Genomic DNA, 13,961 nt, shown 5'->3' on the forward strand with positions numbered 1-13,961 from the left:
TCCTAGAGCCTCCCTCTCCGTTATTTTTTTCTTAATTTGCTTGTCTTGGGAAATCTGGGATCAATTTAACGGAGAAAGAGAAATGCCACTGTGTTCCAGATACTCTCCTGATACATGGTCCCAGGTGGCTTCACCCCGGCTTTACAGCTTCCTTGTGTGCTCACAGGCTGCCCAGATAGCTGAGAGTTAAATGTGGGGCTAATCCAGTTCCTGAAAATCCCCGAGTAAATGACTTAACAGTTTGTGGTATAAATTGGACTAAAAATCCTAAATATTTAATTGTGATTTTATATTCCTCTAGTTCTATTTTTTAACATGTAAATGATACAGACTTTTCTATATCATTGAGGGGCTTTTCTACCCATTCTTTGAATTTCTAGCCCACTTTATCTCCTCCCATCTGATGATTTCTTACCTGTTTGACAAAAAGTAGTGAATACAAGGACTGTGGTCCATTGTAATTTCAAGGGGATTGGGCAGATTTTTATTCTCGCACATATTTGTCAGTCTGCACAAATTTCTGTATGTTCATACATACATGGACTAGCATCCTTGGAAAACTGGGTTTCGGGGGGGTTTGTATTACTGGGATTTTCTGAAGTTATTGGTCCTTATGTTAGTAAACATCTTTGTGCAAATATTTAAAAAAATTTTGCAGTTTTTTAAAAAGTTTTCTAAATAAAATATATCCTCTTCATGGCGACACATTCATCCTTTTGAGCATCAGTTGTTACACAAAGTGCTGGGTGACACGGAGGTGCTGTAAAATGAAACACTGAGGCTGCTGCTGAAAGTTAGTTTTCATTATAAGTGGAACAGTGGGGTCAGAAGAGAATTCGTATACAGCAGGTCCTCGAATAATGTCGTTGCGTTCAGTGTTGTTTGGTTATAATGTTTCTGAGATGCTGTGGGAACTTAACTCTTATTTATATCAATTAGCCTGTGGTAAAATTGGTTTTGTTGTGCATCATTTTAAAGTCACAGAACCTATCCACAACAGTAGGTGAGGACTTACTGTGTGTCATGTTAATTGAGCAGTCTTAACCAAACACCTGGGGAGAGAGAATAGGAAGTCATTTAAAACTTCGGGAAGGCCATTGTTAGTCATGGTTAATATTAACTTAGCACATGGATTATTAGACAATTGAGTCTGAAAATATTCTCTCCCTCTTTAAACAGCTTTAGTGCAGCCACCATTATCCATGACTCCAGAAACTGTGAAGGAGGTTGGATTTGGTAGCCTAGTTTTACCAGGTGGTCCTGTTGCCGGCAATCTTGCTGCTTCCACTCTGCCAGCCGGAAATGTTTTTAACCCTGCTAAACAAGCAGAGCCTGAAGAAAAAGTACCTCATCTTATAGACCACCAGATTTCTTCTGGTGAAAACACCAGACCAGGTAAATGAAAGTACAAATCCCCACAAATAAATAGTTAAATCATAAGCACTGCTTCTCTGTGGTTGTGTTTTAATTCTGAGGTGCCATGCATTTGTAACCAGTTTAAGGCACAAATGTTGAAATTTGATTTTTCTTTTTTCAACATCCTTACCCAAGGACATGCTTATTGATATTAGAGAGAGAGGGGTCGGGAGGAGGGGGGAGAGGGAGAGAAACACTGATGTGAAAGAGAAACATTGATCAGTTGCCCCTTGTACATGCCCCGACTGGGAACTAAACCTACAACTTAGGCACGAGCCCCGACTGAGAATTAAACCCATGACTGCTCAGTTTATGGGACAGCGCTCCAGCCAGCTGAGCCACACCAGCCATGGTGAAATGTCTGTTAAAAACCAGTTTGGCGTTCTGTTCAGAATGGTGTAGATTTTGACACTTTTCCATTAAGGCCATTCTTCCTCCTTTTTGCTTATTGGGACCGCTTTAATATGTTGTTATCAAAATAAGATTGTACAAACTATTGGATACTTACAGAACAATAAAAATAAACAATTAATAGATATAAATAGCTTCTATAAGGCATTATCTAGCCAGGTCTAGAGATAAATATGGTGTTTAAAAGCAGCAAGTGCCCCCCTTTTTTTTCATGGCACCACTATTAGTAGATTGAGAATTGTGGTTTAGAAAGACTTTTGTGAAAAATGGAGAATCAGTATAAAACCTGGCATTTTCGTTAACTTAAAGATCATGTAAGATTTTAGTCAACACCCCCACTTATGTTTTTATATTTAAATTTCACTGTACACGGTATTGATTTTAGCTTTAATTTTTACTTAATATACTTTGAATCCTGGGAAATAAGTAGCTGATTAATTCTAAGCTAACTATTGGAAATTACAGTGTTAGTTTTCACACCAGAATAATTGTTTTCTCCCCCATCCCCATTTCCATTTTAGTGATTCCAAATGATATTCCAAGTAGCCCTGCGCTTTTAGGGCAGCCGCCAAACATGACAAGCAATGCTGGCATTCTTGGAGTTCAAAGACCAAATGTATCGAGTAATCCTGAAATTCTTGGAGTCCGGCCATCTAACGTTTCCAGTAGTTCTGGGATTATTGGAGTCCAGCCACCAAATATTCTGAATAACTCCGGAATTTTGGGAATACAGCCGCCAAGTGCTTCGAGCAGTTCCGGACTCTTGGGAGTGCTGCCCCCCAGTCTCCCCAACAACTCTGGACTTGTCGGCGTACAGCCACCGAATATCCCCAGCGCGTCTGGACTTTTAGCAACACAGCCACCAGCTGGGCCTCAAAACTTACCCCCTTTGAACCTCTCTAGTCAAAGGATGCCTGTAATGCCCATGTTAGACCTTCGTCCAGGACTGATGCCACAGGCACCTGGACCAAGATTTCCATTGCTACAGCCTGGGATTCCACCCCAGCGAGGAATCCCTCCCCCATCGATACTTGATTCAGCTCTTCATCCACCACCCCGTGGTCCTTTTCCTCCAGGAGATATTTTTAGTCAGCCAGAAAGACCTTTTCTAGTTCCTGGAAGGCAAAGTATAGACAATATTAATAATCCAGAAAAAAGGATACCACTTGGGAATGATAACATTCAACAGGAAGGAGATCGAGATTACCGGTTTCCTCCTATAGAAACCAGGGAAAGCATGAGTAGACCTCCCCCGGTGGATGTTAGGGAGGTGGTTGGACGGCCTGTAGATCCCAGAGAAGGTCCTGGAAGACCCCCACTAGATGGTAGGGATCATTTTGGAAGACCTCCTGTAGATCTTAGAGAAAATCTCGTGAGGCCGGGTCTGGATCATCTTGGTCGAAGAGACCACTTTGGCTTCAATCCGGAGAAACCGTGGGGGCCGAGAGATTTTGATGAGAGAGAGCATCGAGTCCTGCCTGTCTTCACTGGGCCAAAAGGCTTACATGAAGAACGAGCCAGATTCCGGTCGGGAAACTATCGTTTTGACCCCAGAAGTGGTCCTTGGAACAGAGGATTTGGGCAGGAAGTGCACAGAGATTTTGATGACCGCAGAAGACACTGGGAGAGGCAGCGGGACAGGGATGACAGAGATTTTGACTTCTGCAGAGAAATTAACGGAAGTCGTCTTGGAAGAGAACGAATTCAAAACACCTGGGTCCCCCCTCCTCAAGCTCGGGTCTTTGATTTCTTTGAAGGGGCCGCTTCTCAACGAAAAGGGGATAATGTGCCTCAGGTTAATGGTGAAAATGCTGAGAGACATGCTCAACCACCACCTTTGCCGGTGCAGAATGATCCTGAACTTTATGAGAAACTGACATCTTCGAGTGAAATGAACAAGGAGAAGAGTGACACAGTTGCTGATATAGAAAGTGAACCAGTGGTAGAAAGCACAGAAACTGAGGGGACATAATCATCACTCAGTAGGTAAAAGATACCTTTTGTAAAGTTGTCATCTCTCTGTAATAGATTAATGGCTGACTGGACCATAGTTGTTCACTTTTGTCTGCCAGAATTAAGTTAATCTGATGTTCCTGTTCACTTTTCTCTTAAAATAATTGTACAACTGACTTGTATAGACATTGTTCTTAATATGAACATGGTAGGTAAACATTTTTTATTTTTCTGATAAAGTATAAATGTTGCCCCCTGATTCTTTTAACTTCAAGGAAATGAATAACAGCTTGTCAGAGACTTCCTATGGAAGAAAGGAATTTTTAGATACTACCATTAGGTTGGATATGGCAATAGATATATTTCAAAATAGCAAGTCATGGTATATCTTACCCCATATCTTTAGGCTGCTGCAGAATTTTAAGGTAATAGACCAAGCTGTGATATTTTATGCAAAGACTGGCTCTAGGTATTTGAGGAGCACAATACAGAGATTTTAAAAAGTGATTTTGTAAAATCTACACTATGGTCTCTGTTTCTCCAAAGTAAGTGTTTGTGATTTGTTCCTCATACTACAGTGAGTACAAAGAAAAAAGAAAACAACAACGTAAATATTAAAGTACGTTTCAATGTTGGGTGAATTTTGTTTTTAGATGCCAATAAAACTTACTTGTTTGATAACAGTGTTCTAGGAATTGTATTTTTTTAACCTACAAGTTCTTAAACCCTGAATCATTAGCAGCATGTGCTTAGTTGCAAAAGTTTTCTATTACTCTTAATAACAACAAAGAAGAACTGTATGGTGGAAAAAGCATGTACTTTAATATAAAAATCATGCAGTCTCAGTTTGTATGTAATATCTGTGTATATTGTATAAGTCATACAGGGTTTTTGTTTCTCTGTATGTCTATTTTCATTCACATACAGAGAAAAATAGACGTTGATAGTTTAGATAATAAAATATTTTTAAAAACTGGAGAGAAAGGGAAATTTGGCTAATTGATATTGCTCATAGTTAAAGCTCTTAGCCTTTATGAGGGGAAAATAAGAAATACTGTAAATAAATATATTGGCAATTTGGCAATTTTTTTAATGTAGTTAAGCATGAAGCCAGATTGAGTATGGACCCAAACTTCATGTAGATGCTTGCACTGCCTTGTTTTACACTGCATTTACTGTTCTGCATAGATGCGCTAGTACTAAACTTCTTGGCCGGTCACTTGCCTGAAGCGAGCATCTTAATGCACATAGTGAATAGTGGTGTTGATGGATTTAAACACATTAATTTGTATACAAAGTGTCCATCCTGTGTTTCATAGGCTCTGGGGAGCACTCTTCAGATTTATTTCCAAGGTAAACTGAGTAGCAGAAATATTTGGTCTTGGTTTCCTGTTAATTATTTATTTTTATTTTAGTTTTCCTTTATCTGATGTTCACGTCTCCTTTGGGTCTTACATATATACACGTATGTGTAAAACCATTAGTGTTTTTTAATTTCTAACGATGGCTTTCATTTGGTCCTATGAATAGTCATTTAGTTTCCTGTGTATTTCCAACAATGCATCATTTGCTCTATTTATCTAGAATTCTTAAGTTAGATTTGTCCACTCCTTCTCTCTGCATACGGTTATACCATATATTCAAAATGGGAGGCTTTTGCTTACCTTATCTAATGATTTAGAGAGCGCTAGAACTTTGAGGTTCCTGGGCAAAAATAAAGTCTTCTTACAGGTTTTGATAGGAATAGTATGTTCCTTATTTTGTTATTCAGAAAAGTGGGAAGGGGGAATTTGGTGTTTATTTTTAAGGTGATTCAGTTCAGTTCCATAATTGCAGTTGGCTTCTGATCTTTTCCCTAGGGTAACGGGAACGCTGTGACGACAGTGCGGTTTTAACGTCTGGGGAGGGTTTGCCTTGTTTTCAGGGAGATTGTATTGACTACGATTCCTCTCAAACTCTTTTTGTTGCATTTACCATTATTAAAATTACTGGCATTCACTTGGATTAGATAATATGAAAGAATGTGAAACTTTTCACTGACTTTTAATCCCAGGCTTTTTAATCACTCTTTGGGCTTTATGTGCAAACTTGAAAACAAAATATGTTGCAGGTATTGCACTGGTTTAAAGATTGTGGTTGTACGAGTCTCCAAGTGAGATGTCAGCACAGAATCTAGAAACCTATCTTGGAAATGAGTGACACTCCTAGTGTAGCTGAAAAAAAATTGTGTGTACTCGTTCTCATGTTGTCCTTGTTTCGTTGTATAATATTAGAAGGGCTGTTTCATCATTATCATACTGGACTTTCAAAATTGATATTTACATTCATTTTTTAAAATTATGGACAGAAGTGTTGACTGTCTTACTTTTGATAAGTTTGACACAGCACCTCTCACATTTTTGATGCTTTTAATCACAGTGTTGTCACTAGAATGCTGGCAGCTTGAAATAAGCAAGGGGCGCCTTGACCACTTCACTCTAATAACATGATTTAAAGTGCTGCAGGTTAGTATCTGCATTGGACGCTAGGTCACATAGCGTTTTGATTTGTGACTTGTTAGATGATGTGACCGGCAGTCTCAGCAGACTGCAGTATTACTGTACATTCATTGTTAATGTAGAAATGGTTTTTTTATGTCTTCAGACATTTTATCCAACATTGGTTTCTGTTCTTGACACAAGTGCATATTCTGTACTTTGATCATTTATATTATAGATAGAACACATTTTATAGCAAAGTAGTCTTTATCTTGCAGCATACCGTTGGAATGCTCCTTCATTCTGATTTTATATCAGTACATAGGGTGGACAGATACTTAGAAAGCATAGGAAGATGGAATAGTGTAAAATTTTTTGCTTAAAACTCTGGAAATTATATAATAATTAATTGATAAAAGTTGTTATTTACTATATTCTTATCAGAATTGTTTCTTTAGTTCTGGTAATTTAGTTGCTTCATTAAATTTATTGACCATCTTTCACCCATATAAAAGGCTGTAGTTTATGGAACTACACATTTAGGGTTGGTTTGGGTGTGGGGCAGTTGTATTACACTTAAAGAGAAAAAGTTACCTCTTTTAATTGGAAAAAACACTTTTTTATAAACATGTAGTGCACCAGATTTAAGGTGCCATTCAGAATTTTTAAAATGATTCCAGTGTGACATGCCAGTGATTATAAAACCCATCTCTAATTTAGAAATGTCAAGATATAAAAAGTGTCTTATAATCAAAGAATTGTAGTATTCATTATGGAATTTTATAGATGCATTTTAGATGGGCACATCTAAAATTAAGGATAAATTACATTTAGTTAAAATTTCTTACTTTATGTGCCTTTATCATTACTTTATTGGGTGCTATATTAATAAATTGTTTTAAGGGATTTTAACTCAAAGAAAGAAAACATTTTTCTTTTTAAACATTTTACATAATATAGAAAAGGAAAGCATTATCTCTGTATTATTAAGATAGGCAAGATAAAATACTACATTGTGCGTAGCTGCAGTGCGGCAGAGAGTTAGTCTTGTTTTCTTTAATTCATGCTGTGTTTTTGTATAAAACATCTTTTAAAATGTAACCGAAGTTGATTTATACTGAAGAAAAACATCAGGTTACTATAGTTTATAAGAAACTTGAAAGCAAGATACCTTGGCCCAACAAAACTCTCTGGAATTATAATTTAAAATTCTAATTCCCAGATTGTTTTCTTTTGGAGATTGTACTATACAGAGGGGCATGCATGTCAGAAGCTGTTTGAAATACACTATTTCTGTGGTTTCTAGGCAGGAAATATGGAGCTCTTTGAAGATCTGGGGGTTTGGAAGGGCCACCGCAAACACTCTAGTACAGAATCGCCTGGGTGATACATATTTACACACACAGCCCTACCTTCCTGGGTGCGTGTGTGCGTGAACACGCATCCCCCACACACTACCACTGCACATATATTAAAATATGCAAATATTTCCTATTCTGTATACTTGAGATTTGTAAACTACTAAGTAAAATACTTGAGTGATGCACAATTATTTTTAGGGTTTCAATAAAGTAGATACTTATTTATGGCAATTGGTGTTGGAAGATGAATAAAAGAGAAGTACTTTGTCACAGATATTTTGAACTCAAGCATTAATCTAAAAATGAGTTATAGCAAAAAAGGGATGGAAGGAAGCATATGAAATGGTTTCTTTAGGATTTTTTTTTAAGATTTTATTTATTTATTCTTAGAGAGGGAAGGGGGAGAGAGAGAGAGAGAGAGAAACATCAATGTGTGGTTGCTGGGGGTCATGGCCTGCAACCCAGGCATGTGCCCTGACTGGGAATCGAACCTGTGACACTTTGGTTCGCAGCCCGAGCTCAGTCCACTGAGCTACGCCAGCCAGGGCTAGGAATTTTTTTTGACTCAAGTGAAACTTTGTTTAGGATACCTCAGAGAATAATTTGCTTGATAGTGTGTAAATTTTTGATTATAAAAAAAAACCTTTTGGGACGAAATTGAAAACATTGACTTAATCAGGGGCTAGAAGTAGCCTTACTAGTGGTACTACTGAGATGTGCGTTGCACATCAAAAACTAATGCAAACCAGTGTATTGGGCATGAGCTTTGCGCAGACATTTGCTCTCGTGCTACTTAAGTCTTGCCTCTTTCAGGGGACTCTCTTCATCATGTATGTACACTTAGAGCCAACTCTGCCTTGTTGTAATCAAAACAGAGAATAAATGTTCTAAATAATTTTTACACACACACACACACACACACACACACACACGGTGTATCAAGGGGTAGAATTGTGCTCCTAGGCTTAACTTTATGTGGTACAAGAAATATCAGATAGTAGGCTGACCTGTAATGAAGGACGCTGAGAGAGCGCTTATGCACCGAGCTCAATGGTGGGAAAGAGTGAACCTCTGAAACTTGTTTCTTGGAGCCCTGAGAACTAGATGCGTTTAATGAGCATGGCACACTGGCATAACAATAGTGGGTACGCAGCCCTTGGTTGACCTGTGTTGTTGCCCCTGCCCCAGCCCATCACCACCCTGTCCCACCTTGCTCAGCTATCACGGTTTTGTTTTTGCCTTCTCGGAATCTCCTCCTCCTCAGCGTATCACTCCAGCCTTCTTTTTGACCAAGAACTATCCATTGGATTTGTCTGTGTTGAAAGCAGTTTGCTCCCGTTCAGCTTGGGGATTTTTAAGGTTATTTCCAGCATTTAAATACCTTGCATCCATGAGTAAGTTTTCCTTTCTGTAGAAGACCAGTTGAAGGAGCAGGAGAAACAAAGGGAAAGACTGACAATATTGAAACGCTTTATTTTAAAAAATTTTTTAAAAGATTTTATTTATTTACTTTTTAGAGAGGGAAGGGTGGGAGAAAAGAGAGAGAGAGAGAGAGAGAGAGAGAAACATCAATGTGCGGTTGCTGGGGGCCATGGCCTGCAACCCAGGCATGTGCCCTGACTGGGAATCGAACCTGTGACACTTTGGTTTGCAGCCCACGCTCAGTCCACTGAGCTACGCCAGCCAGGGCTGAAACGCTTTTTAAAGAGAGCACAGATTTTACTGCCTTTGGGTTTTCAAAACTGGCTTTTAACATTTGCTAGATGTAACGTCTTTGAACAAAATTACTGCACCTCTAAGCTCTAAGAGTAATCTGCAGGGTTAAATTTTTAAAATTATTGATGAGCTAGTTAATATTCAATGGACATGTGCTATGAGAAGAACTAGAATAATTTTATTATCTGCATAATATAATCCTCATGACAGTCCTGTGAGGTAGTTGTTCTTTTATCTGGTTTGCTAAAGAAAAACCTAAGTCTCAGATTTAAGTGACTTCCTGAGGTCTCATAACTTGTAAATATTTGAGCAAAGATTGACACCCAGGTCTACTAAATTTAAAAATTAGTCCATGCCACCTAATAAGGTGCCAGACATACATCGCAGAGGCTCACCGGCTATTCCTCTTCTCTTTGGAAAAGGCAAATCTGTGCACAAAAGCATAAACTTGAAGAGCCCCCCCAGGCTTTTATCCAAGGCTGCAGTAAACAGCGACGTAAGTTGTGGTTTCGTGGTTGCAAGTGTACGTGGGACTGTCGTCTTTTACTCTGGTGAAACAGTCATTGCAGCTCCATTCTTCTTAGATTCTGTGCTCAGGGTTTGTGTTTCTCCGAAGGTTTTACCATGACATAATATTGTTAACTTTCCTAATAACTTGCCTCTTTAAAGGTATATTTCTGTTGCATTGATATTAAATAAGATTTTTCTTTTTGACTTTTCCCCCAAATTAAATAAGATTTCAAAACTTTTTATCCTTTAAAATTAATACATGTAAAGCAGAGCCAGCGATAGCTTGAAACTTTACATTTTAGGTTGTGGCTTCGGCAGCTTCCTTCCAAAATTTGGGATCTATGCACTGTGTGTCTAGCCAAAACTAGTACCTGTTTTTCTTGTGTATTAAACTCATTTATTAAGAATATTCCATGACATCCATTAAATGAGATATGTAAAGTTACACATAGTGAAAATTCAGTATTAGTCTTTGTTCAGCACTTAGATTTGGAGAGTTCAGAGACTAGCCTTTGTCTTTGGTGGCAGTGGGTAGTTTGCAAGTGTTTACTTTGTTAGAATACATATCCTGAGTCTAGGTTTTCTTTCCTTTCAAATCCTCAGCTAACTAACACATAGGTTTATGGGAGGTTTCATTCACAGCACAGCATGGTCGGCCTCTGATCACCTTTTGCAGAGTCCTTGGACAGATGACTCTAAACATTGTGGCCGTACTGGTGCCTGACCCACACATCAGGGGAACATGCTTATCACATTTGTGAGTTATGTTACTATTTTTCTAATTTTGCCACAGGTAGTTATTATTTTGCTTATGTTATGATCATTACATTAAATAAAATGTTCTTGCATTTGAACAATCATTATTTAATGACATGACTCTTGTTTTTATTACTGAACTTGGGTCAGTGTACACATCAGTAAGAATATTAGTAAAATCAGAATACTTGTATTAAATAAAATATCCTTGAAAATATAACAGGAGAACTTGTTTAAAAATTGATCTTTCCTTCTGTGGTGATGGATATTACATTGAGCCTTTTAGTTGGAGAGGGTAGCACTTCCCACGCCAGAAGGTTCTGAAAAACATCGCCCCTTATGTCACGGTGGTCATACCCAGGTTAAGGATTTAGAGATTTCAGGACTTCATTTATGACTGGATTTTTTAAAAAATAAATAAAATGTATCTAATAATATGTAATATAGCCCTCTCTCTTCAACATACCCCTTTCTGGATTGTTAGAGCGTCTGTGACCACAGGTTGGAAGTTGCCGTCACAGGGAGAGGGGTTTGTGGGTGCAGACACTCAGTGTCTTTTAACCTCTGCGTTACAGACACTTTGCATGATTCATCAGCGTCTTCAGATACCCACTGCTCAGTAGGATTTATCTCTTCTTTGCAAGTGAGAAGCAAACTTGCACTCCATGGTCGCATAGCTTTTGATTCATATAGGCGTTTGAAGCCAGGTTTTGCCGGCTTCAAAGCCATGCTGTACTTAAAAGGTGCTTTTTTGGAAAGATGGATTTTACTGTAAAGTTGGTTTCATCAGTGTCCTAGGTCTGCTGTAACAACATACCAAAAATTGGGTTGCTTGAAACAACAAATGTGTACCCTCTCCCAGTTCCGGAGGCTGGAAGTCTGAAGTCAAGGTGTTGACAGGATCATGCCTTTTCTTAAGGCTCTAGAGGAAGACTCTTCCTTATCCTCCACACTGCTCGCGGTTCTCAGCACTCCGAGGGGTTCTTGGCTTCCAGATGCATCACCTCCGTCTCTGCGTCTGTCATCACACGGCAGTCTCCGTCATGTGTGCTCACGTCACCTTCTCCTCTGTGTCTGTGTCTGAAATTTCCTCCTGTAAGGACACCAGTTATATTTGACCAGTGGTTCACCCCACTTCAGCATGACCTCATCTTAGCTAATGACATCTGCAGTGACCATGTTTCCAAATAAGGTCACATTCTGAGGCTCTGAATATTTTTGGAGAACACCATTCATAACAGCCTGTCCCCTCAAGTTCTGTAACTGTTTAAGAATTAAGTAAATAGACCTTTTACACTTGGGGACACACAGTGGGAAGGTGGTACACATTAGCATGACAGAACACATCTTTACGGAACCCTGTTTTAAATTTGGGCATTACAGCACTCAAATTTGGGTTCCTAACGTTAAGTGTTGTAAACTGTCAAATACAATAGCGCTGCCCAACTTTTTAGAGGAATTGGTAATGCCCATATTCTTAGGTTTTTTGGTAATACTTAAACTAAAGGAATTTTCAAAGGTAATCAATAATATTAGTATTACATAGCAAAGAATCTATTCACTGTTAATTTTCCCTGCATTAAAAAAATAATTCTTTTTTACACGTGGAGGTTTTTTAGACCTTGCTGCCCACAGCTAACCTGAAACAGTGCAACGTGAGTCTTCCCATTTTACTAGCACTGTTTGTCCTTTAAAGTACAAGTGTTAGCGTTTTCCGTTTTGTGTCCTCGTTAGTTTCCTCTTAAGTACGTGCTATGATGATATCATCTTGCCATTTGAATGGTTTATTAGAAGTAGGTTATTTGCCAAGTAAATTACCAGTTCACAATTTATCTAGTATGATTATAACCTTAGTATAGTTCTCTTTTTTATATAGAATTAGCCAGCAAAATCTTTTATGTGATCAAGTAAGCAACAGCCTTGCATCTGACTGAAATTCAAATTACGTGGCTCTATAGACCTTGACTTAAACAGGTGTCTTAACAAGGGCCTCTATAACTTTTATAGACATTTGAACGGAGAATTCTGACTTTTATTTGAAGAGTACCAAAGCACTTAGAACACTGCCTGGCATATAGTACTACACAGATGTCACTATTGATATAATTGTCAATAGTGGGTCATGGTGACTTTTTGGGCGTGCAAATCACTGTTGTATATTAACTGCAAATAATTAAGGGATTATTTGTGAGGATTTGCATGTTAACCCAAACGTGGGGGAGGGAAGAGAAGGGAGCTATGTGGTTCTTGGAGCTTAAGGCATCTTCTCAAGTTTTTCTGCCTCCAGTGCGTAGACAGTTGGAGGTGCCTTGGTGCTTCTGACCCTCAGTGCCACCCTGTAAGCACAGCCATCGGAGCCCCTGGGCTGCTGGCTGCATCCTGCTGGCCCACGGGCTTGCCTGCCTGGACGAATGGTTGATCTAATTTCAGGGAGAACAATTAGAAAGCTTCCTTTGTTAATTATTTATGTCTAATAGTAACAATGTGGTTCTTAAAAATACTATTCCTGATTTTCTTATAGGATGTAGTAGGAACTTAAGTTTTAAGAGTAGGTTGTTTTCCCATGGGACTTGAAAAAAGTTGCTAAGATTTATACTTTGCCCATGTATATATTCATGCTAGAAAAAGTCGTTGCACCAAAATAAACTACTTTCTTGAATGTGTCTGAGTCAAGCCACTGTTTTGGAAACCACGTTTAGAGAAATGATTCAATTTTTTATTAGGCCTTCCTATGTGATACTGAATTTGAGAACATGTACAGAGCCCTTTTATCCCAAAGTACCTAAATCCAATGAAATTTGAGGCCTCAGGAAATTATCTGTTTGGGGAGAGAAGTGAAGTTACTTGACTACTGCTGATTCTGAAATCTCTCTCTGGTCACTCATTGTTGCCACTTTAAGAAGACATAGTAGGGATCTTGGTTCCATTGGAAATCACAAAATGCCCCAATAACCATAGTTATCCGAACTCTCAAATGTAAACCAATGAAAAATAGCAGCTGGATACCTCAGTGGATAATGCAAAATTTAACTGTCACCTTGACTTAAAAAGCTTCATATGAAAGAGGGCCAGTCTTAAACTGTTAAAACTCTGATCTTTCTTTGCCACATCGGTTATTTTAAATGTATGTGTTGGCCTAAAGCTATAGATGTGGGGCTTAATTCGGAGAAGTCTAAGTGCCTAGTATACCTCCGCCCAAACTCACAATTCGAAGCCTGTAATTTAAGCTATGTGTTTATAGTCTTCTTCGTAACCGTTACAGCTTTTATATTCCGGGCAAGTGAAATCAGTAGTCCACATTTTAATCAATGGCAGACTAAGGTTGATTTCTAAACTAATAATCAGCTGTCAAAGGATCAAA

General features: G+C 38.5%; 1 protein-coding gene across 7 annotated transcripts in view; it reads left to right on the forward strand.

Annotated features, from left to right (window-relative positions):
- SCAF8 (SR-related CTD associated factor 8) overlaps window positions 1–13,961 on the forward strand; it is a 191,738-nt gene that overhangs the window by 73,031 nt on the left and 104,746 nt on the right. For 6 of the 7 annotated variants that reach the window (XR_006786131.1, XR_006786130.1, XR_006786129.1 and 3 more), the window contains 2 exons: window positions 1,180–1,395; window positions 2,349–3,813. Coding sequence is in view for 2 of the 7 variants with exons in the window: in XM_045842990.1 (XP_045698946.1) it covers window positions 1,180–1,395; window positions 2,349–3,799 (1,667 nt within the window). In the remaining 5 variants the exon portion in view is untranslated. Of the gene's footprint in view, window positions 1–1,179; window positions 1,396–2,348; window positions 4,464–13,961 lie in introns of those variants that run through there. The other variant, XM_045842991.1, reaches the window with a different exon arrangement.

This window comes from Phyllostomus hastatus, unplaced genomic scaffold, assembly GCF_019186645.2.
Source record: "Phyllostomus hastatus isolate PE091 unplaced genomic scaffold, TTU_PhHast_1.1 phas_contig_40, whole genome shotgun sequence".
Classification (NCBI taxonomy): Eukaryota; Metazoa; Chordata; class Mammalia; order Chiroptera; family Phyllostomidae; genus Phyllostomus; species Phyllostomus hastatus.